This window comes from Amblyraja radiata, chromosome 3, assembly GCF_010909765.2.
Source record: "Amblyraja radiata isolate CabotCenter1 chromosome 3, sAmbRad1.1.pri, whole genome shotgun sequence".
NCBI classification, from domain to species: Eukaryota; Metazoa; Chordata; class Chondrichthyes; order Rajiformes; family Rajidae; genus Amblyraja; species Amblyraja radiata.
In genome coordinates this window covers 51,140,977-51,167,840 of record NC_045958.1, presented here as the reverse complement: position 1 = coordinate 51,167,840, position 26,864 = coordinate 51,140,977, and the positions used below count along the sequence as shown (strand labels likewise).

The following is a 26,864-nucleotide window of genomic DNA, read 5'->3' as shown; positions in this document are numbered from 1 at the left end:
AGTCTTTCTTCATATGAAAATCCTGACATTCCAGGAATCAGTCTGGTGAACCTTCTCTGTACTCCCTCTATTGCAACAATGTATTTGAGCATTGGGCATTGTGACATCACACGATGGAACGTTCACCATTGGCTGGGGCTCCTGCAAAGGCATATGTAAATGATCCATTCCGATTGGACATCTGCGAGCATTGGGCATTGTGATTGGACATCTGCGAGCATTGGGCATTGTGACATCACACGATGGGAACGAATCAAAAGGCAGAAAGGCAGCCGGACGGATGGGACGAGAGTTTTATATATAATCTAGACCAAGTGCAGACCCGTTGTGTCTGTTTCCCCAACGGCGTTTGCGGGGGGGGGGGGGGGAGGGGCTGAGGCATCACACTCACATTGACCACCCCCCAAACACACAGGTGGGGAGAGAGGAGGAGGAGGAAACGGGACAGATTTGTGAGGGAAAGGAGAGCGGGGTAGGGGGTGAGAGAGGGGGATGGGGAGAGAGATGTGGGTGAGGGGGGGGGGACGGGGAGGGAGGGGAGGAGGGAGGGAAGGGGAGAGGGGTGGGTGGAGAGAGGGGAAAGAGTGGGGAGGGAGAGTGGAAGGGGAAGGGGGGAGAGAAGTGAAGTGGAAGAGAGGGAGGAGAGAGGGATGGGGAGGGGAGAGAGATGTGGGGGGGAGGGATGGGGACGGAGAGGAGGAGGGAGGGGTAAGTGTGAGGAGGGAGGGGGAAGAGTGTGGAGGGAGGGGGAGAGAGTTGGGGGGAAAGAGTGTGGAGGGATAGTGGGAGGGGGAGAGGTGGAAGAGTGGGGAGGGTCAGAGGGGTAGGGGGAAGGGGTGTGGGGGGAGAGGGGAGGGAGGGGGAAGGGAGGGGGAGAGAGAGCGGTGGGGGAGGGAAAGGGGTGGAGTGAGGGAGAGAAGTGGAAGAGTGGGGAGGGAGGGGTAGGGAGAGTGGTGGAAGAGGGACAGAGGGGGGGGGGGGGGGGGAAGGATTTGATTAAAAACGTGTACTTAAACACGACGAAATGTAATGAGGAGCGGATACTTAGAAAGAAAAGTGAAATCTCTACCGAAATGGAAAAGATGTCGGCGATTCTGCGTCTGGTTTCGGAGTTGCAGTGAATCAAAGGAAGAAATGCAACAAATTGTTAAAGGCTACTTATTGTTTCCCAAACTGTATTAAAGTTAGTCATAAATCTGAAACATATTAGTCACACAGGAAAGAAACAGGCTGGTTTACACTAATCCTATTTACCAACATTTAGTCTGTGGTCTACTGTGTCTTAACAATTCAGGTTCACCCACTCTCTGCAGCAACTAACTTCATTGTTCTGTTGCTGGTATATATGACAATTAATCACTCTTGACTCTCTTTTGAATACACTTTTCTGCAGATGGTCAAATAACTTGCTGACACTCATCCAATGGGGGAAAACAAATAAAACTGCAGGACAGAAGCTGGAAAAAACAAAGTCAGAATTGCCAAAGAACTGTGCCAACAAGCAGCATCTGCAGAATGAGAATTGAGTTCTAGACTCTTCATCAGATCAGGAGTTGGTGATTAATTTAATCACCAATGTCTGACCTCGTTGAGAGATGATCCTGAGACATGGAAACAGATTCACTTTTCTGGGCCTTTATCATGGATCTTTATTGTCCAGGGACAGTGTGCGGACAAGGGGAGGTTAAAACAATTGAGACCCAAAATGTGTGAAGCTGAACCTTAAAATGTAATTTCAAGGTATTAGCTCAATACTGTTCGTGAGGAAATGAAACTAAGCTATTGTTTTGCAGGTTTAAAATAATTTATTTGACTTTGACTTACAAGGGGAAAAAAAAGTAGACATTGTGTCATTCTGGGCTGTTCTCACAAAGAATAATATTGGCAGCTTGATTATAAATGAGATTTTAAATTCGATTCGCAGATGACATTTGGCAACAATAGTATTAAATCTACTAGATAGATTAATCAGAGCAGAAACCAAATCAGTAATTTATGCTTCATGGAAATTATGATTCTAAAGTGTTATGCCTTTATTCCTTTGTTACAAATTTAATCTTTAATATTTAATCTTTGCCTTTTTGTCTTTAGTTCTTTGTTAACTTGAAATCATAGCTGGGGCACATTGGTGTCTTGAACTGGAAGCACATCAAATATTTGTCTATAAGCCACCAGGAGTCACATTGGACATCTGCAACTAAAGCAACAACCATCTGCTGAAGACATCAATGCCCTAACAGTGGTGTTACTTTTATTTTAATATTAGTTCCAGCCACACAAAGGGAGAAAAGGTATTTCCTGAACCACCACTTCACCAAGAGTTAGCACAGTAAGTATGTACTTCCAGACTAACCATTAACCAAGCATGGACAGTGAGAGAATATACGTGGATAAGGTGGGGAGGGGGGGGGGGGGGGGGGGAGAGAATATACGTGGATAAGGTGGAGGGGGGGGGGGGGGGGGGGGGTGGGAGGTGCAAGGATGGAGAAAGGAGCAGAATAGTAATTTAGTTAAATATAAACATTTGGGCCAAAAAATTAATAATGAATAGAAAATCAGGTAACAACTCAATCCAATTTATTTTCTGCCGTTTTAGAAGTAATAATTAATTTTCTATAAAATAATAACAATTAAGATTAGTTCATTGATGGTTCACCATTAGAAGCTCAAATGTAATTCAAGGTCTTCAGTGCATCCAAATAATTCGTTACAACTGTATTATCGAACAAAAATTGACACTGTCACAAAGGAGATAAAAGGAGAGATGACTATAAGATTGGAAAACGTGAAAACTTTTCAGGAGTTCCAAAGGAGGCTTGGGAGGGAATTTCAGAAGGGCCTAAATAATACAAGGCATAGGAGGGACATGTCTGTCTGAGAAAGATTAGAGATATGGAGCATGAAAACATGGAGGGGTGGCTTTGCCAAAAGGAACCATAGTATGCAAGAGAGGGGTAATCAGTGAGTTGACTTCAGTGCCACTTTATTGCCCTTTTAGAGAAAGAGCAATTAATTGCAGATATCATCTGCAGAGTTTCCAAAGAGCTATTCATCCACCTGCCTTTTAGCAAATAGTAGTGATGACATGCTATTTTGCACCAAGATGAAGTAACAAAGAAAGCCACCCTAAACAACATGGTCTTATAGCCAAATCCTTTCAAATGAAGGTGACTTTATTCCACTTTGGCTTCTGAGGTGACTGATTGAGCCAATGTGAAACCTGCAGGTGCTTCCATGATTGGAGGTGTTTGATGGGCAGATGGGGGTGGAAGATTGCAACCAACCCTGTTTCGACTAATGCAATCAACTCGATGTGTACAAATGGAAGATCAAATAGAACAAGTTGTCCTACACTTTAGGCTGTGCACGCCACACGAAAGAAGAAGAAGATGGGCAGATGGATGTGATTAATTCATTGCATCAACGCAGTCATCAAAAAGGATAAAAATAAATGATGTGATATACCTCACATTAGCAAGTCTACATTGCAAGTCTGTGAACAACATTGACTGCCCAAGGGAGCTGAGGGAGTGTAATTTGGACCTCATTGCTGTAGATGTTAGACTGGGAGAGGACACTGATATAGGTTCCTTTATCCTTCCAGTGGATTTGGAAGATTCGGCAGAGAAGGCATTAGTGATATCTTTCCTTTGCCAGCTACAGACAAGTCCAGGTCAGAGTTCATACAGAAACAGGCTCTTCGGCTCAATCAGAATATATAAATTTCACTTTAATCTAATATTTGTTTCCATTCTCCCCACGTCTCCCCTCAAAATTAGTCCATTCACCTATACACTAGGGACAATTAACAGTGATCATTTAAGTTACCAGCCCTCATCTTTGGGATGCGAAAGGAAGGTAGAACACCTAGAGAATATGCTAACGCCACACAGACCACACCCACATTTAGGATTGAACCCGGGTCCATCACAGGTTCTGACTTCCCCACCAACAAAGGGATCCATGGGAAGCATTAGCTCCAAAAGACAGCCAATATTAAAGACCTACACCAACCAGGCTAGGCTCTCATTTTGGCATTACTACCTGAAAGAAAGCAGAGGGTAGAGTAACACTGCACAACACCAACTTCAGCAACCATGACCTTTTATGGGCTGTGTGGTTGGTTGCACTATGAGCTTTGATTTCTGCAGTACTATGGTTACCTAGTATTATTAGCCAAACTTGGGTAAGTCCAACATGGAACAATGCTATATCATTAGGTACACAAAAATGCTGGAGAAACTCAGCGGGTGCAGCAGCATCTATGGAGCGAAGGAAATAGGCGACGTTTCGGGCCGAAACCCTTCTTCAGACCTAGTTGAATTGTTTCCACTTCACGGTTTGTTGGAAATGAGGTGCAGCATTTTGTCAGAAAAGATTGAAGAATGTGGCCAGGCAATGATATAGCATTCAAGAAGGAATTGCAGATGCTGGAAGATCGAAGGTACACAAAAATGCTGGAGAAACTCAGCGGGTGCAGCAGCATCTATGGAGCGAAGGAAATAGGCGACGTTTCGGGCCGAAACGTCGCCTATTTGGAAACAATTCAACCAATGGCAATTGAACTTTAGTTACCAAATATCATTTATTGCAACAGTGGACTCAAATGTTATTTGCCAAATATACTTGTACCCAGGAAACATCATTGATATGGGTATTAATAGGGGTTTAATGAGCCACAGACACCAAATGTAAAAAATATTAAAAATCCAGTACTTTTGATGCTGCTCCGAAATGAGCAAAGGATCTGACCTAATACTGGAGCTGATTTAGAGTTTAGATATTTAAATTACATTGATTTAACAATACAACATATTAGTATAATGGAACTTTTATTCTGAAAATATGGCAAGGATCTAAGGCACTTCAAACATTTAAATACACACCACAATTTAAATGTGACAACATTTCAGCCTTATAAATATGCACAAAAATCCATATACAGGGCTTTAATTGGACAGGTCGATATACAAATAATACCTCATTGTCACCAAAACCAAATTAGATACAAATGACAAATTCTAAAATAATTAAAAAGCTGTGTCAATAGTAAATTGTTTTTCATGTAAATTTATTTTAGGCTATGTATAAAATAGGTTGAAAATACTGTACGACTCAATTTTTAACGATACAAACGATTTTGTTTGATATATAAAAGTTTCAATAATCAGGAAATAGTTTCTGTGATAAAGGGAAACCTATACAGAGATCATCCCCCAGATCATCTTAATTTGAATGTTACCATTTTATTCTATATTTTCATCAAATATAAATATAGTTCTAAAAAGTATCATGACACTTATTTTAATGAAGTTTATATAGACAAAAATATAGATTATAACTTCTAACATTGAATGCAGTCAAATGAAACCGTCACATATTATGTGACCACCAAGGATTAAAAAACAAAGATGGAATTTTAAACACTCTGATAAAGCTTGTAACATCAGCACCGTAATGCTAAGCATCATGAAGAGTGAATAATGCCAGCTCCCATAAAGCTTTTCAGTTTAGTTGCTGGTCAATGGATTGGCAGAGCTACCTTTAGTACTATTGCTAAGAAACAGTTATTTTGCTGGTGAGCTCAGGCACACATTTACATTCAGTATCTGTCAATATTAACAATACATAGCAGCTTGGTAAAGGATTAGGTGAATGGTAAGTACTAATCAATCGAATTTGCTTCGGCGCGTTGGACTTGGAGAGGTTTTCCTTCCTAATCGAGGTGTTCCCTTTTAAAATAACAAAGAACAGATTTAGGAGCTGGAAAGCTATTACACATTCAACTAAAAGTATACATTGAACACTACTGAAAGAATTTGAAGAATGGCACAAATAGGCATTGCTTGCCCAATGTTCTAACCAATTTACATTATTCGAATGCAATTTATTTCCATTCAGTTCTTTCAAGTCTAGAGTCACGAGCCTTTGGCCTGACTCATCCATGCCTCATCAAAGTTACACCTATTTACCCCATATCCCCCTAAGCCTTTCCTATCCATGAATCTGACCAAATGTTTAAAAAATGTTATTATTGTACTTGTCTCAACAACTTCCTCTGGCAGCTTGTTCCATGTACCCACTATATACCCTCCACATTCTGCATGGAGAAAGTTGCCTCTGATTGCTTTTAATGTTTCCCTCACCTGAAACCTCTTGTGCTTGGTGCTCCTACCCTTGGAAAAAGACATGGTCCTTTCATCCTATCTAATCCCCTCTTGATTTTATGCCCCACTATATGATTACCCCTCAGCCTCTTGTGCTCCAAAGAACAAAGACCTAACCTGCCCAACCTCTCCCTACAACTCAGGGAGCTTCAAGTCCCGGCAACATACTCATAAATCTCTGCACCCTTACAATACTCCAAGTACTCCCCAAGTTGAAAGAACTAAAATGTAATTCCCACCAAGATATTTAACATTCATATAAGGTGCAAAATAGATCCCCCTCAATAAAACACAGGAGCAGTGCAGTGGATGAAGGCTTGAAACTCCAGTTAACTACAAGGACAGAATTACTTGGAAAGGTGAATTAATAATTATTAACATAAATTTACCTTAATTTATTGGCAAATGTAGGTGTTCTTGTACTCAATATTCTAATCATTGTTACTATTTAAGTACAATGAACTCTATTTAGATCTTGGTTACCAAGAACAAGAGTGGATTAAGGCAAGGAAAAACAGATGCTGGAAAATTAAAAAAACCTGGAAGCACTCAACGGGTCAGGCAGCATTGGTGATGAGAGAAACATTTCCGGTCAAGAATCTGCCATCAATACTGAATAAGTGAGAAAACAATAATGCTTTAAGTTACAGAGAGGGAGGGGGAAGCTGGAGAGACCAGAAGGAATGTCTGAGATAGGTGCAAGTCAAAGTTGTCAAGGCAACAATTGTATTAAACGGAGGGAGAGAGCTCCACGTAGGCATTTCCTTCACAGGCCAAAGAGAAGTAAAATCAATTTGTCAAGCACACATTAAGCAACATTACCCAAAAATGTGGCTAGGATGTGTTACAGAGATCAAAGAGACACAAAAAGCTCTGTATTGACTGCAACTACTATGCTAAAATATACAAGCATTTAATGAGGATAGTAAAGCAACACAGATTTTAACCAAAGAACATTTATCCAGACCATTTAAGCTTTAAATATACACACATTAAAGGCAAATGATCTCTAAGTACGTACTGACCGGGGATGTAGCTTTGGAGAAGTTTACGTGAGCATAAAGTAAGACTCCTATATCCTTATGACCAGCCTCCAGAGCAATGGATAATGCTGTACTTCCATCCTGAATATAATGATAGAATGGAGTTAATTTACTTAAAATACTACTCAAATATCTGAATATTATAAAATCAGAAATGAATTTTGAAATCAATTATTGACAGTGGCCAGCAATTTTATTTAACAATTAATTTTATTTCAATTATGTTATGACCAGAAAATACATGGAGATGTGATTAAAATACTTACTCTGAGCTAATTTAAAACTTCAGCAGTGAATAATCTTTTTTTCAAATAAAGTTTGATGAACTGGGATTGTTCCAAAATTGTAAAAAAAACAATTCAGTTTCAAGCTTTGTATTTAACAACCAGCTTTGAGCAGGAACTGGCACCAATCAAAAAGCCTATCACCAATTGATTTTTTAAGTATTATTACAGCAAAGCATCTTCCATGTTAATTCTCAGTACTGGTTTGCCATAAGAATGCATTCTCAGCCCCTTACTCCACTCCCTACAGATTTCAGGATGGCACAGTGACGCAGCAGTAGAGTTGCTACCTTACAGGACTAGAGACCTGGGTTTGATCCTGACTGTGGGTACTATCTGTACCAAATTAGGGGGCGTTGTCCTGTGCACGGCTGCCCAGCCAGCAGCTGTTTGTCTCTTCATCTTTTTATTTTTATTTTAGTTAGTTAAGTGTTTTGTTTGGAGGTCTAGACTTTTTTATGTGGGGGTTGGGTGGTGGGGGGGAAGGGGGAAACTACCTTTCAGGGTCCCTACCTGGTCGGAGAGGCAGCTTTTCTCCGGGCTGCAGCTTCGACCCGTCCTCGCGGCCTACCAGCGGGCCTGGAGCGGCGTTTCCTGTCGGGGACCGCCCAGAACCTCGGCTTTGGCGGCGGCACAGCGCTGGAGCGCTATCGCGGAGCGGGCGATGCCTTGCCTGGGTCGCCGCGCTGGAGCTCCGGTGAGCTGAAGATCGCTGAGGAAAACATCATGGAGCTGCGGGACTGTGGAGCGGCCAGCGGCGCTGAACTTTACATCGGGAGCCTGGGATCTCTAGATGAGATCGCCAGTTGTGGAGCTCCAACCGGCGCGGCCTTGTTGGCTTCGGAAGCCGCGGCCTACAGTACGGAAGCGGCCGTTCCAGGGTTCCCAAGCCGCGGAGAGGACTCTCCCGACGCCGGAGCAACATCACCCGGCGAGAACGGCCTGGAACATCGGGCCTCCGTAGAGGCAACTGTGGAGGCCTCAATAGGCCCGACTATGGGTGAACTGGGGTTGAGGACTGGACTTTGTGCCTTCCCTCATAATGGGAACCATTGTGGGGGGATGTTCTTTATGTTTAAAACTCTTATTAATGTTATGTCTGTATTCCTTCTTTATGTGCTGCAAAATGGCAAGAAGCATTTCACTTCACTACACCTAGGTGTATCTGAATGTGACCAATAAAATACCTTTGATACCTTTGAAATTTCTACATCTCTCCCAGTGCGGGTCTCCACTGCCGCCGCTGCCACGGTTCCGGGGCCGAGTCGGGTCTCCGCTGCTGCTGCCGCCGCCGCTACAACTTCGGGGCCGAGTCGGGTCTCCGCTGCTGCCGCCGCCGCCGCCACAACTTCAGGGCCGAGTCGGGTCTCCGCTGCTGCTGCCGCCGCCGCAACTTCGGGGCCGAGTCGGGTCTCCGCTGCTGCTACCGCCGCCGCCACGGTTCCGGGGCCGAGTCGGGTCTCCGCCGCTGCTGCCGCCGCCGCAACTTCGGGGCCGAGTCGGGTCTCCGCTGCTGCTGCCGCCGCCGCCGCCACAACTTCGGGGCCGAGTCGGGTCTCCGCTGCTGCCGCCGCCATAGCTTCGGGGCCGAGTCGGGTCTCCGCTGCTGCTGCCGCCGCCGCCGCCATAGCTTCGAGGCCGAGTCGGGTCTCCGCTGCTGCTGCCGCCGCCGCCATAGCTTCGGGGCCGAGTCGGGTCTCCGCTGCTGCCGCCGCCACAACTTCTCATGTGGGTTTTCAAGTTCAAGTGAGCTTGTCATGTGTCCCTGATAGGACAATGAAATTCTTGCTTTGCTTCAGCACACAGAACATAGTAGGCATTTACTACAAAACAGATCAGTGTGTCCATATACCATTGTATAAATATATAAACACATGAATAAATAGACTGATAAAGTGCAAATAACAGATAATGGGTTATTAATGATCAGAGTTTTGTCCGAGCCAGGTTTTCTCCGGATGCTCCAATTTCCTCCCATATTCCAAAGACATACAGGTTTGCAGGTTAATTGACCGGTAAAATTGTCCCTAGTGTGAAGGATAGTGTTAGTGTACGGTGATCGTTGGTCAGCGTGGCCTCGGTGGGCCTGTTTCCGTGCTGTATCTATTGTTGTTTTGACCAACAGGTTTCTGGTGCAGCAGTGGTAGGACATCGATTCAGAACACGTGCCGACACTGCATGGAGTAATCCAATGCAATTGATTTCATTAGTTCTTATGTCAGACATCAGAGTCTTATATCTGCTAGTTTCTGAAATGGCCTGGTCAAGAACAACCTTGGACATACCACAAAATTAAGCAGAGTTTAACCAAATAGATTGCAGCACATTTTCATGTTGTCTTTTGTATTTGCTGGTGTTAAGTCCAAGAACCCTGGCAGACCTCACAGGGTCAGTATTAACAAGACCAGCCTCACCACCCCCCCCCCCCCCAATTACTGCTTCAGCTAAGGTCAGCCCAAAATGCATTCATTTCTCTGTCTGTTGGACTGTATATAGGAGGTTCTATTCCAACATGAATGTATCACAAACACATAATCCTCATTCATTTGGCTATAAGTACATCAAGGATGTTCCATAACAATGATAGATCTGTTTGAATCATCTGATGAAGACACTAAATAAATGAAACACTGGCTCAGGTGCGGGAAGGCTCAATGAAGGGGAAGAGATTAAAGCAGCCGGCTCTGTAGGTAAATAACTAAATGGAAACTGGTTATTTATTTAGTGCTTTCCTACAGAAACAGTGCAGTCAATGGCAACTGTATTGAAGTGGTGTTTCACAACTCAAACACTATACCCTTTTACATTCAGTAACTGGCTTTGAAACAGAGTCAGATTCATCCACTAAATCCAATCACTCTTTGAAAACATTCACTGTTAATAAATTGAGGTTTGCATAAATAGAGTCTGTCTGATAGAGGGAAGGATCAGAACAACCAACAAATATTTAGACCCTTAAATAGAACATCTAAATAGTAACTTACACTGTCAGCTAGTGTGGAATCACATCCAGATTGGGCCAGAAGAAGCTTAACTATCTCCACATGCCCATGTTCACTCGCACACATCAGAGCTGTAGACCCCTCATCATCCTGAATATTGACATCAGCAGCGCAGAGGAGAAGTGCTTTCACCATGTCCATCCGACCGTGGCTTACTGCAAGCATCAGCGCTGTCTGACCAGCCTAAAACCAATAAGAGAGGGAGGAGAATTGATCAATTATATTCATTGCAACTATTTAGATGCTTGAGAATTCATACAATTTGCAGGATGAAGTAGTTGGAGTTAAGTTCCAAACCATTTCAACAAATACTTGTTAATTGCACGTGAAACTTTGTGCTTAATAATGGAGTCATAGGCAATCATACAGACAGGTAATAAGGTCATGTTACACAATAACAGGGAAATATATCATCAGATAATACTATTCAATATTAATATATATTCTAATTTAGTAACATTCAGGCCATTTAGCCTGCTTCTTCCAAAAGACCATGTACAATTTTTTTGGAAGTTTGCGCATTCTCCTTGTGACCGTGTAGGTTGGCTCCAGTTTCCTCCTACGTCTCAAAGATGTGCTGGTTTGTAGGTTAAATGGCCTTTGAGAAAATGCCCATCATGTGTAGTGACGGGATGAGCATGTGGTAAAACTGGTATGAAAGAATGATCAATAGTGGACTCAGTGGGCCAAAGGACCCATTTCCATGATGTATCTCTAAACATAACCAAACATAACTGGACCTAGGGTTGAGATTTTTGATTGGAGAAAGGCTAACTTTGATGAGATGCGAGATGATTTAAAAGGAGTGGACTGGGACATTTTGTTTTATGGGAAAGATGTAGAAGAGAAATGGAGTACATTTAAAGGGGAAATTTTAAGAGTACAGAATCTTTATGTTCCTGTTCGGTTGAAAGGAAACAGTAAAAATTGGAAAGAGCCCTGGTTTTCAAGGGAAATTGGACATCTTGTTCGGAAAAAGAGGGAGATCTACAATAATTATAGGCAGCATTAAGTAAATGAGGTGCTTGTGGAGTATAAGGAATGTAAAAAGAATCTTAAGAAAGAAATTAGAAAAGCTAAAAGAAGATATGAGGTTGCTTTGGCAAGTAAGGTGAAAGAAAATCCAAAGGGTTTCTACAGCTATATTAATAGCAAAAGGATAACGAGGGATAAAATTGGTCCATTGGAGAAACAGAGTGGGCAGCTATCTGCAGAGCCAAAAGAGATGGGGGAGATATTGAACAATTTCTTTTCTTCGGTATTCACCAAGGAGAAGGATATTGAATTATGTGAGGTAAGGGAAACGAGTAGAGTAGTTATGGATACTATGAGTTTCAAAGTAAAAGAAGTACTGACACTTTTGAAAAATATAAAAGTGGATAAGTCTCCAGGTCCTGACAGGATATTCCCTAGGACATTGAGGGAAGTTAGTGTAGAAATAGCCGGGGCTATGACAGAAATATTTCAAATGTCATTAGAAACGGGAATAGTCCCCGAGGATTGGCGTACTGCGCATGTTGTTCCATTGTTTAAAAAGGGTTCTAAGAGTAAACCTAGCAATTATAGACCTGTTAGTTTGACTTCAGTGGTGGGCAAATTAATGGAAAAGATACTTAAAGATAATATATATAAGCATCTGGATAAACAGGGTCTGATTAGGAACAGTCAACATGGATTTGTGCCTGGAAGGTCATGTTTGACTAATCTTCTTGAATTTTTTGAAGAGGTTACTAGGGAAATTGACGAGGGTAAAGCAGTGGATGTTGTCTATATGGACTTTAGTAAGGCCTTTGACAAGGTTCCTCATGGAAGGTTGGTTAAGAAGGTTAAACTGTTGGGTATAAATGCAGGAATAGCAAGATGGATTCAGCAGTGGCTGAATGGGAGAAGCCAGAGGGTAATGGTGGATGGCTGTTTGTCGGGTTGGAGGCAGGTGACTAGTGGGGTGCCTCAGGGATCTGTGTTGGGTCCTTTGTTGTTTGTCATGTACATCAATGATCTGGATGAAGGGGTGGTAAATTGGATTAGTAAGTATGCAGATGATACCAAGATAGGGGGTGTTGTGGATAATGAAGAGGATTTCCAAAGTCTACAGAGTGATTTAGGCCATTTGGAAAAATGGGCTGAAAGATGGCAGATGGAGTTTAATGCTGATAAATGTGAGGTGTTACACCTTGGCAGTACAAATCAAAATAGGACGTACATGATAAATGGTAGGGAATTGAAGAATACAGTTGAACAGAGGGATCTGGGAATAACCGTGCATAGTTCCTTGAAGGTGGAATCTCATATAGATAGGGTGGTAAAGAAAGCTTTTGGTATGCTAGCCTTTATAAATCAGAGCATTGAGTATAGAAGCTGGGATGTAATGTTAAAATTGTACAAGGCATTGGTGAGACCAAATCTGGAGTATGGTGTACAATTTTGGTCGCCCAATTATAGGAAGGATGTCAACAAAATAGAGAGAGTACAGAGGAGATTTACTAGAATGTTGCCTGGGTTTCAACAACTAAGTTACAGAGATAGGTTGAATAAGTTAGGTCTTTATTCTCTGGAGCGCAGAAGGTTAAGGGGGGACTTGATAGAGGTCTTTAAAATGATGAGAGGGATAGACAGAGTTGATGTGATCAAGCTTTTCCCTTTGAGAATAGGGAAGATTCAAACAAGAGGACATGATTTCAGAATTAAGGGACAGAAGTTTAGGGGTAACATGAGGGGGAACTTCTTTACTCAGAGAGTGGTAGCGGTGTGGAATGAGCTTCCAGTGGAAGTGGTGGCGGCAGGTTCGTTGGTATCATTTAAATAGTCTACCGACATTCCATTGGATCCTAGCTCATCTGTACGTCATCTCCAATTATTAATCTTTGCTGCATATGCCTCAGTACTCCTACTTTAGATACATGTTGATCTCTATCCTAAAACAAAAATTAAACCAATTTACCCGGTGTTTCAGTGAAAACCCAAGTTTCCAGGAGAATGGGTGAGAAATAGTGCCTCGAGAAGAGCTCATCTAATTCTAAGATAGTACCCCCCACTCCAAATGCATTGACACATAGAAACATAGAAAATAGGTGCAGGAGGAGGCCATTCGGCCCTTCGAGCCAGCACAGCCATTCATTGTGATCATGGCTGATCGTCCCCTATCAATAACCCGTGCCAAGAAATAGTTTATCCAAAATTACTCCAAATCCTTTAATCTTCAACACTTTCATCACTAATGGCATATAAGGCATGCTGATAGAAATAGTCCTCAATTTGATCCAGAGGTCAAGAATCATTTTGGCCAATGTGAGCAGCACACTCCCAAAGGTCATCATATTCTGCGGAGGTGAAGTTACCCACTGGATTAAGCACCCCATTTCGGAAGTGACCAAAGTTTTGTACAAATGCTGTTATATTCCAGTACATTGGGATTAATGTTCCATAGGGTTTTTTCCAATTATTCGGTTTTAATTGTAACATTTATAAATTGCAAGTGAAAACAAAGTGCGGCACAGCGGTAGAATTGCTGCCTTACAGCGCCAGAGACCCGGGTTAGATTCCGGCTGCGGGTGCTGTCTGTGCAGAGTTTGTACATCCTCCTATGACCGTGTGGGTTTTCACCGGGGTTCTGGTTTCCTCCTACATTCGAAAAATGGACAGGTTTGTAGGTTTGAAGGTTTGAATGGTTTCTGGGGATTGTCCCTAGTGTGTAGGATAGTGCTACTGTACGGGGTGATCGCTGGTCGATGTGGACTCAGTTGGCCCAAGGACCTGTTTCCACACTATATGTCTGGTCTAATGTATCTTGAAGGCTAAAAATATAATGAATGCACCAATATACACAAGAAAGTTAATTGACAATGTAATCCGAGAGTAACAGTGACAAATACAGGTCCAAAATCAGTTGTGCATTTGGGGATAGTGCAAGTGGGAAACAGAAAACACAAGGAAAGAAAATCTAATGGACAAGGCATTCTTAAAATGGAAAGGTAGATATGAAAATCAAATCTCAGAAAAACAGGTGAAATAATAGATCAAAGAATATTGTACTAGAGCAGCTGTTATAAAACAATTACCTTTGTCTGCTAACAATTTTATTACTATTGCATTGGTAACTAAATCTCATTCAAAAAAATAAAAATGCTTTTCCCCCCATTTTTAGAATTTGCTATATCAATTTCAAACCATGGATGTTTTGGGTATTGATAAGTAGAAAAGGACTGCTTTTGGAGATCCAGATTTAAATTTAAGTAGCCAATTAGAATAACAATATTATTGCTTGACTGAAAATTCAAGGTGAAGGACCAAGGCTGCCATGAATGCAGTAAAGGAGTGAAAAAGGAGCAAGGACATGCATCTGAATGTCATTCGCTACATAAAATAAGTAAAATTCACAACAAGCAGCACCTAAAAATAAACGAGATTTCCAGCTTCACACTCCCCCAAAAAGCCGCAAGATATTACAAATACTTACTTCCCTGTTGAACTGAAAAGTTAATCTATAGAATTGCGTTGTGATTTCTCAAAGCTGTAAAATACAAGAAAGTCACCTGACTGGCTTTGGCATTCACATCGCCTTGACTAAAAAGTTCATCCACAATTTTCATATCTTTCTCATTTTCCACTGCAGCAAGAGCAGCAAGCATGATCGGAGTATAGCCAGCTTTATTCTGCTGATTAACATTGCATACATCTGTAATAAAAGAATATTACCACCTCAAATTAATTTCAATAATCTTTATCAATATCGACTAGTAAAACGAGACAAAGTGGAGCATCCATTTTGATTGATTGTCCAATGTTAATAAGGAGTTAATTAGAGAATGCAATGTCACCAACGTTAGGGCAGAACCTACGTGAGCTCATCATACTTACCATTATTTACATGCAGATGAAATCAAGATGCATTAAAATAATAAATTCAGCAGCTGTTATCCAAGATGCACTGTGCCACTGGCAGCCCTGTGCAAAGAGGATCCCTATTCAAATTCATAAAATGTTTTTAGTTTAACTTATTCATTCATGGGAAGTGGATGTTTTTTGGAATTTCCTGTTCAATCTTAACTTGCTCCAGAAGAGGTCTGAAATCAAAGTGCTACTATGGGGAGGGGGAAGGGTCCGACATGGGGGAGTGCGCAGGGTACTCTGACACGGGGAGCACGGGGTGGGAGCACCCATGGTAAACAACGTAATTCACTACCGAGATCACTGAGCTTAAAGAATTGCTTACATAAGTGTAAGTTTATGCAAGTCACCCATTACACAAGTCAGGGAGTGCTTGTAGCTGTCATAAGGAGGAGTTGAACTTATGTTCCTGGATCAATGGCTGTTAGTCCAGTAACGTAACCACTTGTACTACTGTACTGTACATCCAACTACAAGATGGATACAAATTCATGTGTACATTTTAAGCATTCAATTGATTTTCAAACTATCAAAAACCCTCATGACATTGAAAATTATCTATTTTTAAATTATCGGGAAATCTTATTCCTTCAGCTTTAAATTGTTAACATTTTAAAGTATGATTTATTTGGTCTTTTTTTCTCCCCCCTCTCAATCTACCATCCTGCCTTCTCTATGAAACATCACACTGAAAACACTATTCTAGCTTATTCTAGCATCAGACCATTCTAGTTACTAACAATTCTTAAATCTGACTAAGAATTAAAAAAGATATACCCAGTGGCATCTTGCCTCCCAAGCTTACCATAACTTTCCTGCAAATCCTCACAATGAACAAGAATAGGTATTATGCAGTTGGTTCACCACCATTAGCGAATTTGCATGTAGGGAAAAAATATATAATTTCATCCACTAGTATTTGAATATAGCAAGAGGACTTAGTGGTAATAGTTTTGTAAAAGGGCCCCTTTCACTGATGCAGAAATTTGAACTCAAAGTATTTTTATGATGCATCAAACATGCACTTTACAGCTCTGGCTTCTCTTCTGCAAGCCAGAGGAATATAAATAGCAGGGGAATCCAGTGAATGGATGCCTTTTTCCTAAAATAGCATTTTTCAGTTCCACCAGTACTGATTTTCTTCATATTTGTCCACTTTTTCCTACCCCAACCTAGGTTTGGAGCAGTAAAATAGGTATGTGGATTCAGCATGCCTGTTCTTTGATCTATTTAAAAATATTTTAGCAATGCAAAGAATTCACTAATGAAAAGCCCAATATGTATCATGACATTTAAATCCTTTTTGAGATGGCATTCATGACATATTTGTGCATGTCTCCTTGGCAGACATCAGAAAACACAATCAAACCAGCAGGACCATTTCTGTGTCATGACAATCAAAGCACCCGAGGCATTTACCAATGATTGTGATTTTTAAACCACCCTGCATAAACATTTGTTGGTCTTTGCCATACAAGTATTTGAATCTTTAGTCCGCCTGTAAATTAAAATCTTCAGTTTAAGTAAACAATATTTCTTTAAAGTTAAAAGAACGCATATTTCAAAGAAACCTAGTTATTTACATTCCACGATAGATTGCATTTAAGGTGTTAAGAACAAAGAAAATCCACGTACACCTGCAACATACACGTGTGTGAAATAGGTAAAACAGCATTAACAGCAAGGGGCAATAATGTAAAAAATTCAACGTACTTGCAACAAGAAGCAACTTCACAATTTCAAAATTTGAGTGAGATACACTGTAGTGAAGGGCTGTGTTGCCATTTCCATCGGCCATGTTGACCACATGTTTCAAGACCTCTGCTGAAACCTCCCTGAATCCTGTCAGGTAATCCTCTACCATGATGGGAACTGCTGACTTCTGACTTGATACACGGAACCATTCATGCTGGATGTTGTTAAGGCAAAGTCTCTAAAACACACACAAACATTATATATATATTAGAGAATATTTTATCTGGAAAGCAAAAAACTATGCTGGAGATAGTTTTGTGTGTTTTGAAGGACAAAACAGAAATTCCTGGAAATATTTGGTTTAGTTCTGTGAAGAGGGGTTAACTGTGTGTTAGTGTTTATAATCGATGGCCTTTCATCAGAAGTGGCTGCTACTTGGTATTTTAGTTAAGATTAGAAAAGCTATGGAGCTAATTGCAGTGGAGTAATAAAATAACAATAATTTGTAGCTTTAAAGTGGTAAAACATCCCAATGTACTTCAGATGAGTGTTAAACAAAATCTAACAGACAGTGAAGGGAGCATTCAGACAGATGAATAAAAGTTTGAGAAATAGTTTGTAAGGAGTGTAACAAAGAATGAGGGAGAGGCAGAGGGGATTGGGAGAAGGGCAGGAGCAAAGTTAGAACTCCCAGCTCCCAGTGGTTGGAAGGAATAATTAAAACTAGGGATCGTCAAGTGGCCAGAATTGGTGTAGATATATTAGAGGATAGTAGAGGTTTACAGAGATAGGGGGAGGGGGGGACAGGCATAAAAGCATTAAAAACTTGAATCAATATTTTCAAATCGAGGTGTTGCTCAAACAGGAGCGGAAGTAGATCTGTTAACACAGGCGGGGGATGACCACTGACTCACATAAAACACTGTTACTAGCCAGCAATGCTTTTCTGGAGGATAGTCTAAAGGTAACACAGGTGTAGATGAAGGTTTGAGCAGGAGCGGAGGTGAGTGATGCAACCTTTTTGAAAATAGTCATAAGATGATCTGCACTTCTCATCACTCCTTACCTATGATGACTTGCATGAATATGACCAACCTGCCACACTGGCCTGAACCATCCTAGACTCAAGAGGCATGGCAGGCAGAGTAGCAGGTCCTGCAAAGACTAAAGCTAAAAGCCTTAATGGGAGGCAAAACACCAGATGCACCAGCTGGCATCGTGGGAGGATTTTTTAAGCATATTCAAATGTTTTTGATAATCCCTGACATTAAAAGCTAATAAATTAAAACAATTAAAAACTAGAAATACCCATAACTAATGAAACAGATAATTAAAATCATTCAACTAAACAACATTTTTTTAAAAGAAAGATAAACTTTTCCAATGCTTTCTTAACCCTTACAATCTCAATTCAAAAGGATGGAATCTGAACCTATGAATCTAAACAGTTCTCCAGGATAATTGCAGAGGAATTCATAACATGTAGATTTGCCACGGGACTCCCTATATGGCTAAGCCAGTGTGGAAATGCAAGAATTGGTATTTGACAAGCCATATGTAGAAATCCCATACTGGATTCCATTTAGATGAACTACTTCTGATGGTTTTGTTAAGAACTGCTGGCATTTACAATCAAGCTCCAGATGATTTGCTCAGATATTCCAAATGTTTATTTGGAAGTTTGCAAGCAAATCTACTGATTGAGCTGTAGTGAGGGAGTTAGGGAGGGGCAGAGGAGGCAGAATCAAAAGGTTCACGGAGTTGAGGAGTGCTGGGTCTTACGGGCATCCAAGTAGAAATGAAGCAGTCTGTCGCCAAAACATTCATCAGTTTTCATGAGTTCTCAATTACTCAAAAGCCAAAAATTAGAATCAACCACAGGAATCTGCAATTGTTTTGTGGATTTGATGATCAAGTTCAAGATCTGTTGCAAGAGACAAGGTATAACCCTGCTTGAAATGAACCACGTGTTAAGGAGCCTTGCCGCAGACATTCATCCCGCCCAATCAATTTAACCTCATGAATAAAAGTTCATGAGAGAATGCTCCTGACTTTCAAATATAAATCAATAAAATGCCATACAGTTTAACGCTTGCCACTTCTTGTTCATCCCCTAGACTGCTGGTTTCAGTAGAATGTCTATTTTAATGCAAGGACGATACTGTAAATTTGATAATAATTTCTAAATATGTTATGTCATTAAAGGCATTTGAAAATATGTAGTTTGTTAATAAGATATGTTTTTTAAAGTATAAGTTTCATTGGCCTGTGAAGATTTATAATTGCACTTCCATTTATTGAAACTATATTGATACTTAACATAAACATACCACTTCTTTGCTGGCCATTGCTTTTGGATCATTAAGATGGTTTTTCAATATTTTGCATGCTGACAACACCTTCTCACTTAACTCGTACCTATGGAATATAAAAAATTCAAAACCACGGTATTAAAAACACTTCAATTTCTGTTAATTCATGTATTTTCAAATCTGACTCATTAACTGTTTCTTGTTCAAAGAACAGACAATAATTGATGCCATTTTCTGGCAATAGTAATATTAAGCATGAGCATACACTAGCTTTATCCTATAACTGAAGGGAAATCCGTGGCATCATTCAGCATTTCACCATTAAATCCCTAACTCGGGTAATGGGCTCAGTATATAAGACAAATGAAACACAAACACTTGCAGAAGATGAGAAAAACCCCATGCAAATAAATAGAGGTGGAATTACACAACAGCCCAAATGTATGCCTGTATTATTTTGGGATTTTAAAAGGGTTATTAGTACTCCTTACAATAATATTGCACAAAACTATGTATATCTCAGAAAATTGGTTATACCTTTCTCTTACTTCCACTTTGCCAACTTCTTTTTCATTTGTTTCCAACTTGGCGACCTCTTGATTTGCCACACTTGCCGTCTCAGTCCCACACAGACAAGGTTCCTCTGGCTGTACATCACAATTAATCTTCACTTCATCTTTAGAACTTTCTTGAACTTCTAACTCATCATCCGATTCAGAAGATGAGCTTTCATCCGAACTCGAATCATCGCTGGATGTTGTTTCGTACCTATGGGAATACAGACATGTGATAAACATAGAAACATAGAAAATAGGTGCAGGAGTAGGCCATTCGGCCCTTCGAGCCTGCACCGCCATTCGATATGATCATGGCTGAACATCCAACTCAGTATCCCATCCCTGCCTTCTCTCCATACCCCCTGATCCCTTGAGCCACAAGGGCCACATCTAACTCCCTCTTAAATATAGCCAATGAACTGGCCCCAACTACCTTCTGTGGCAGAGAATTCCACAGATTCACCACTCTTGTGTGAAAAATGTTTTCCTCATCTCGGTCCTAAAAGACTTCCCTCTTATCCTTAAACCGTGACCCCTAGTTTTGGACTTCCCCAACATCGGGAATAATCTTCCTGCATCTAGCCTGTCCAACCCCGTAAGAATTTTTTTAGGTTTCTATAAGATCCCCCCTCAATCTTCTGAATTCCAGCGTGTACAAGCCGAGTCTATCCAGTCTTTCTTCATATGAAAGTCCTGCCATCCCAAGAATCAGTCTGGTGAACCTTCTCTGTACTCCCTCTATGGCAAGAATGTCTTTGAGCATTGGGCATTGTGACAGAGAGAGAGAGAGACTCAATTTTAAATTGAAAAATTGAAAATTGAAATTGACAGAGAGAGACTGTCTTTAACACAAAAGTGTTTTCAGATAAACTGAAGGACAACAATATTTGCAAAGCTCATTCATTTGGTGCATCAATGTAGTCATGGGTTTTATGGGTTTTTCATTAAAAATGAAATAGTTGGAATTTTAAATTAAATTAAATTTCTTTATTTATATAGCACATTTTTAGTCAACTTGCATTGACCCCAAAGTGCTTCACATAATTACATCCACACACACAGGCAAAGGTGGGTGAAGTGTCTTGCCCAAGGACACACACAGGCAAAGGTAGGTGAAGTGTCTTGCCCAAGGACACAACGACAGTATGCACTCCAAGCGGGATTCGAACCAGCTACCTTCCGGTTGCCAGCCGAACACTTAGCCTATTGTGCCATCTGTCGTCCCGAATAAGGACACCTACATTGCTTTAACATAGTGCAGCATAGGAACAGGCCCTTCAGCCCACAATGACTGTGTCAAACATGATGCTAAGTTAAACCAATCTTCTATGCCTGCAAGTGATCCAAATCCCTCTATTCCCAGCATATCCACGTGCCTCCGAAATGTCTCCATTATAACTGCTACCAACACAACCCATGGCAACGTGTTTCAGGCATCCATCATCCTTAAAAAAAACTTGCTCCGCACATCTTCTTTAAACATTGCCCCTCTCAATTCTAAAGTATGCCTTTTAGTCTTTGACATTTCCACCAAAGAAAAAAAGTTCTGATCGAAAAAACAGGCTTGATTTTATAGACCACGGATTATTTGGCTCTTTCACATCTTGCTCTGTCAAAAAAACCTCAATGGGAGTGACCACTCCACTATTTCAAGTTGTTTCTTTTGCACGTCCTTTCAACTCAGTAGTCTCTTTGCCACAACTACACAAATGAAAGTGAATTCGGCTCCAGTTTCCTCCCACATCCCGAAGACATGCGGGTTTGTAGGTTAATTGGCCTTTCTAAATTGTCTCCAGTGTGTACAGAGTGGTTATGAAAGTGAGATAACATAGAACTAGTGTGAGCAAGTGCTCAATGTTTAGCTTAGTTTACTGTCATGCCTACTGAGGTACAGTGAAAAGCTTTTGTTGCGTGCTATCCAGACAGCGGAAAGACAATTTGATCAAGACATTTACAATGTATAGATACATGACAAGGGAATAACTTTCAGTGCAAGGTAAAGCCAGCAAAGACCGAACAAGGATAGCCCGAGGGTCACCAATGAGGTAGATAGTAGTTTAGGACTGCTCTCTGGTTATGGTAGGATGATTCAGTTGCCTGATAACAGCTGGAAAGAAACTGTCCCGGAATCTTTTTTTTCACCTTCAATCACAGTGAGGAATCACTGTGTTGTATGTTTATGTTAAAATGTATTTTGTGTGTTTTGTTGCTTTTTATTGGTATGACTGTGTGGTTAATCAAATTCCTTGTATGTTGTAAAACATACTCGGCTAATAAAGTATGATTATGATCATGAAATTCACATTAGTCAGGAAATGGTGTTGGGTAGGACTGATGGCACTGAAGGCTGATAAATCCCCCAGGGCCTGATGGTCTGCATCCCAGGGTACTCAAGGAGGTGGTTCTAGAAATCGTGGACGCATTGGTGATCATTTTCCAATTTTGTATAGATTCTGGATCAGTTCCTGTGGATTGGAGGGTAGCTAATGTTATCCCACTTTTCAAGAAAGGAGGGAGAGAGAAAGCAGAGAATTATAGACCGGTTAGCCTGACATCGGTGGTGGGGAAGTTGCTGGAGTCGATTATCAAAGATGTAATAGCGGTGCATTTGGATAGCTGTAACAGGATCAGTCCAGGTCAGCATGGATTTACGAAGGGGAAATCATGCTTGACAAATCTTCTGAACTTCTTTGAGGATGTAACAAGTAAAATGGACAACGGAGAGCCAGTGGATGTAGTGCACCTGGACTTTCAGAAACATAGAAACATAGAAAATAGGTGCAGGAGTAGGCCATTCGGCCCTTCGAGCCTGCACCACCATTCAATATGATCATGGCTGATCATCCAACTCAGTATCATGTACCTGCCTTGTCTCCATACCCCCTGATCCCTTTCGCCACAAGGGCCGCATCTAACTCCCTCTTAAATATAGCCAATGAACTGGCCTCAACTACCTTCTGTGGCAGAGAATTCCACAGATTCACCACTCTCTGTGTGAAAATGTTTTCCTCATCTCGGTCCTAAAAGATTTCCCCCTTGTCCTTAAACTGTGACCCCTTGTTCTGGACTTCCCCAACATCGGGAACAATCTTCCTGCATCTAGCCTGTCCAACCCCTTAAGAATTTTGTAAGTTTCTATAAGATCCCTCCTCAATCTTCTAAATTCTAGCGAGTATAAGCCGAGTCTATCCAGTCTTTCTTCATATGAAAGTCCTAACATCCCAGGACTCAGTCTGGTGAACCTTCTCTGTACTCCCTCTATGGCAAGAATGTCTTTCCCCAGATTAGGAGACCAAAACTGTACGCAATACTCCAGGTGTGGTCTCACCAAGACCCTGTACAACTGCAGTAGAACCTCCCTGCTCCTATACTCAAATCCTTTTGCTATGAATGCTAACATACCATTCGCTTTCTTCACTGCCTGCTGCACCTGCATGCCTACTTTTAATGACTGGTGTACCATGACACCCAGGTCTCGTTGCATCTCCCCTTTTCCTAATCGGCCACCATTCAGATAATAGTCTACTTTCCTGTTTTTGCCACCAAAGTGGATAACCTCACATTTATCCACATTATACTGCATTTGCCATGCATTTGCCCACTCACCCAGCCTATCCAAGTCACCTTGCAGCCTCTTAGCATCCTCCTCACAGCTAACACTGCCCCCCAGCTTCGTGTCATCTGCAAACTTGGAGATGTTGCATTCAATTCCCTCATCCAAATCATTAATATATATTGTGAATAGCTGGGGTCCCAGCACTGAGCCTTGTGGTACCCCACTAGTCACTGCCTGCCATTGTGAAAAGGACCCGCTTACTCCTAACTCTTTGCTTCCTGTCTGCCAGCCAGTTCTCTATCCACATCAATACTGAACCCCCAATACCGTGTGCTTTAAGTTTGTATACTAATCTCTTATGTGGGACCTTGTCGAAAACCTTCTGAAAGTCCAGATATAACACATCTACTGGTTCTCCCTTATCCACTCTACTAGTTACATCCTCGAAAAATTCTATAAGATTCGTCAGACATGATTTACCTTTCATAAATCCATGCTGACTTTGTCCAATGATTTCATCACTTTCCAAATGTGCTGCTATCCCATCTTTAATAACTGATTCTAGCAGTTTCCCCACTACCGATGTTAGACTAACTCGTCTGTAATTCCCCGTTTTCTCTCTCCCTCCCTTTTTAAAAAGTGGGGTTACATTAGCTACCCTCCAATCCTCAGGAACTACTCCAGAATCTAAAGAGTTTTGAAAAATTATCACTAATGCATCCACTATTTCCGCGGCTACTTCCTTAAGTACTCTGGGATGCAGCCTATCTGGCCCTGGGGATTTATCGGCCTTTAATCCATTCAATTTACCCAACACCACTTCCCGGCTAACCTGGATTTCACTCAGTTCCTCCATCTCATTTGACCCCCGGTCCCCTGCTTGATAAGGTCTCACACTGGTGATTAGTGGACAAAATTAGAGCACATGGTATTGGGGGTAGGTTATTGACATGGATAGAAAATTGGTTGGTAGACAGGAAACAAAGAGTAGGGATCAACGGGTCCCTTGCAGAATGGCAGGTGGTGACTAGTGGGGTGCCGCAAGGTTCGGTGCTGGGACCACAGCTATTTACAATATACATAATGATTTAGTTGAAGGAATTAAAAGTAACATTTGCAAATTTACAGATGACACAAAGCTGGGGGGCAGCGTGAACTGTGAAAAGGATGCTATGAGGATGCAGAGTGACTTGGGCTGGTTGGGTGAGTGGGCAGATGCATGGCAGATATAGTATAATGCGGATAAATGTGAGGTTATCCACTTTGGAGGCAAGAACGGGAAGGCAGATTATTATCTGAATGGTGTCAGATTAGGAAAAGGTGCAGTACAACGATACCTGGGTGTCCTAGTACATCAGTCACTGAAAGTAAGCATACAGGTACAACAGACAGTGAAGAAAGCTATGGCCTTCATAACGAGAGTAGTTGAGTATAGGAGCAAAGAGGTCCTTCTGCGGTTGTATAGGGCCCTGGTGAGACCACACTTGGAGTATTATGCGCAGTTTTGGTCTCCTAATTTGTGGAAGGACATTCTTGCTATTGAGGGAGTGCAGCGTAGGTTAACAAGGTTAATTCCCCGGATGGCGGGACTGTCATATGATGAAAGAATGGAGAGACTGGCCTTGTAATCACTGGAAATTAGGATGAGAGGGGATTTTAACGAAACATATAAAATTATTAAGGGATTGGACACGCAAGATGCAGGAAACATGTTCCCGATGTTGGGGGAGTCCAGAACCAGGGGAGTCCAGAACCAGTTTAAGATTAAGGGGTAGGCCATTTAGAACTGAGATGAGGAAAAACTTTTTCACACAGAGTTGTGAATTTGAGGAATTCTCTGCTTCAGAAGGCAGTGGAGGCCGATTCACTGGAAGCATTCAAAAGATAGTTAGATAGAGCTCTTCGGGCTAGCGGAATCAATAGGTATGGGGAGAAGGCAGGAACGGGGTACTGATTATGGATGATCATCCATGATCACATTGAATGGTGGTGCAGGCTCTAAGGGCCGAATGGCCTACTCCTGCACCTATTATCTATGTATCTATGTATCCCACAATGTCCATGCCGAACATGATCCTAAGATGCGCTAATCCTCTCTGCCTGCATGTGATCCATACCCCTTCATGCACTGCCTACCCATTTGACTGTCTAGAAGCCTCTTAAATGCCACTATTATATCTTACTCCACTACCACCTGTAGCAATCTTCAGGAATTAATAAGGCAATATTGAGTTATTAAAAATACATTATCATTTGAAGATCACTTTCAGATATTCTCAGTTCCAAGATAATATTTGAACCCATTGTGCTAAAGGAGGCTTTTTGTGGTTTTTGTTGTTGTTTGGGTAGGGAAATAGGAGTGGCCAGGGGGAAGATTTTTAGATAGGGAATAATCTTTTTCCCAGTATGGAAAAATCAAATACCAAAGGATATTTAAGGCAAGTGGGGCAAAGTTTAACAAAGATGCACAGGGCAGGTTTAAAAATAATAATACGGAGAGCGGTGAGTGCCTACAAGGTACTACCGGGGGGGGGGGGGGGGGGGGGGGGGGTGGTTGAATCTGATACGTTAGTGGCATTTACAGGACTTTTGGATAAGGCATATGAATTCACAGAGATATGGATTATGTGCAGGTAAATAAGTAATGGATGTTCAGCACAGATATTGTCAGACGAGCGGCCTGTTCTTGTCCTGTACTGTTCTAGATTCTAACAAGGTATAGATGGGCAATTCAATCACAATAGCAACAAACTACCAAAATTGTAGTTTTCTCTGCTCTCTGCTCTCAACAATAGTACATGCACTGAAACACTCTTACTTTCTTAATAAAGGAGTAGTATTTTGAATTATCTGTAGCAGCTGGGAAGAAATTCAAACTAAAAGCTCCATGGGACCAATTATTACCAAATTACTGCATTAGAACAACAGGTTTCACACTTACCCTCCATTAACACCCACAAACTGAAGGTTCTTCTTCATGCCATTCGCTTCGTGCTTTCTGGGGCTATCTTTCTTTTTCATAATTGATTTTAGCGCGCCTGTGCTGCCAGAAGGCACTACAATAAAAGACATTCAATGATGCATTCATGAAAAGAGTTAACCACAAAGCAATATCGACTATATTTCCAAAAAAATAACAGCTTGGTGTATAGAAAAATGTGATGATATTTGCATAGATTCTAATCTCCCCTCGATCATTCTCTCCCTCATTCCTGTCCAGTCATTGTCAGAGTGAGCTGGGCAGGAGGGAAGGCGAGAACCTTTTTTATTAAAAAAAAAACTTTTGAAGGAGAATTACAAGGAGAAAAGAAGTTAAAGCAGAGGATGCGGGAGCACATGACAAAAAGGAGAACATTCTAAA

General features: G+C 41.4%; 1 protein-coding gene across 7 annotated transcripts in view; it reads right to left on the bottom strand.

The window, feature by feature from the left end:
* Nucleotides 1–4,815: 4,815 nt before the first annotated feature.
* kank1 (KN motif and ankyrin repeat domains 1) overlaps nt 4,816–26,864 on the bottom strand; it is a 259,966-nt gene continuing 237,917 nt past the window's right edge. For all 7 annotated transcript variants that reach the window (XM_033017791.1, XM_033017787.1, XM_033017790.1 and 4 more), the window contains 8 exons: nt 26,445–26,559; nt 19,928–20,158; nt 19,409–19,496; nt 17,097–17,316; nt 15,029–15,171; nt 10,479–10,679; nt 7,193–7,291; nt 4,816–5,732 (listed from right to left, as the gene is read on the bottom strand). In XM_033017791.1, the coding sequence (XP_032873682.1) occupies nt 5,670–5,732; nt 7,193–7,291; nt 10,479–10,679; nt 15,029–15,171; nt 17,097–17,316; nt 19,409–19,496; nt 19,928–20,158; nt 26,445–26,559 (1,160 nt within the window). In that variant the 3' untranslated portion in view covers nt 4,816–5,669. The remainder of the gene's footprint in view (nt 5,733–7,192; nt 7,292–10,478; nt 10,680–15,028; nt 15,172–17,096; nt 17,317–19,408; nt 19,497–19,927; nt 20,159–26,444; nt 26,560–26,864) is intronic.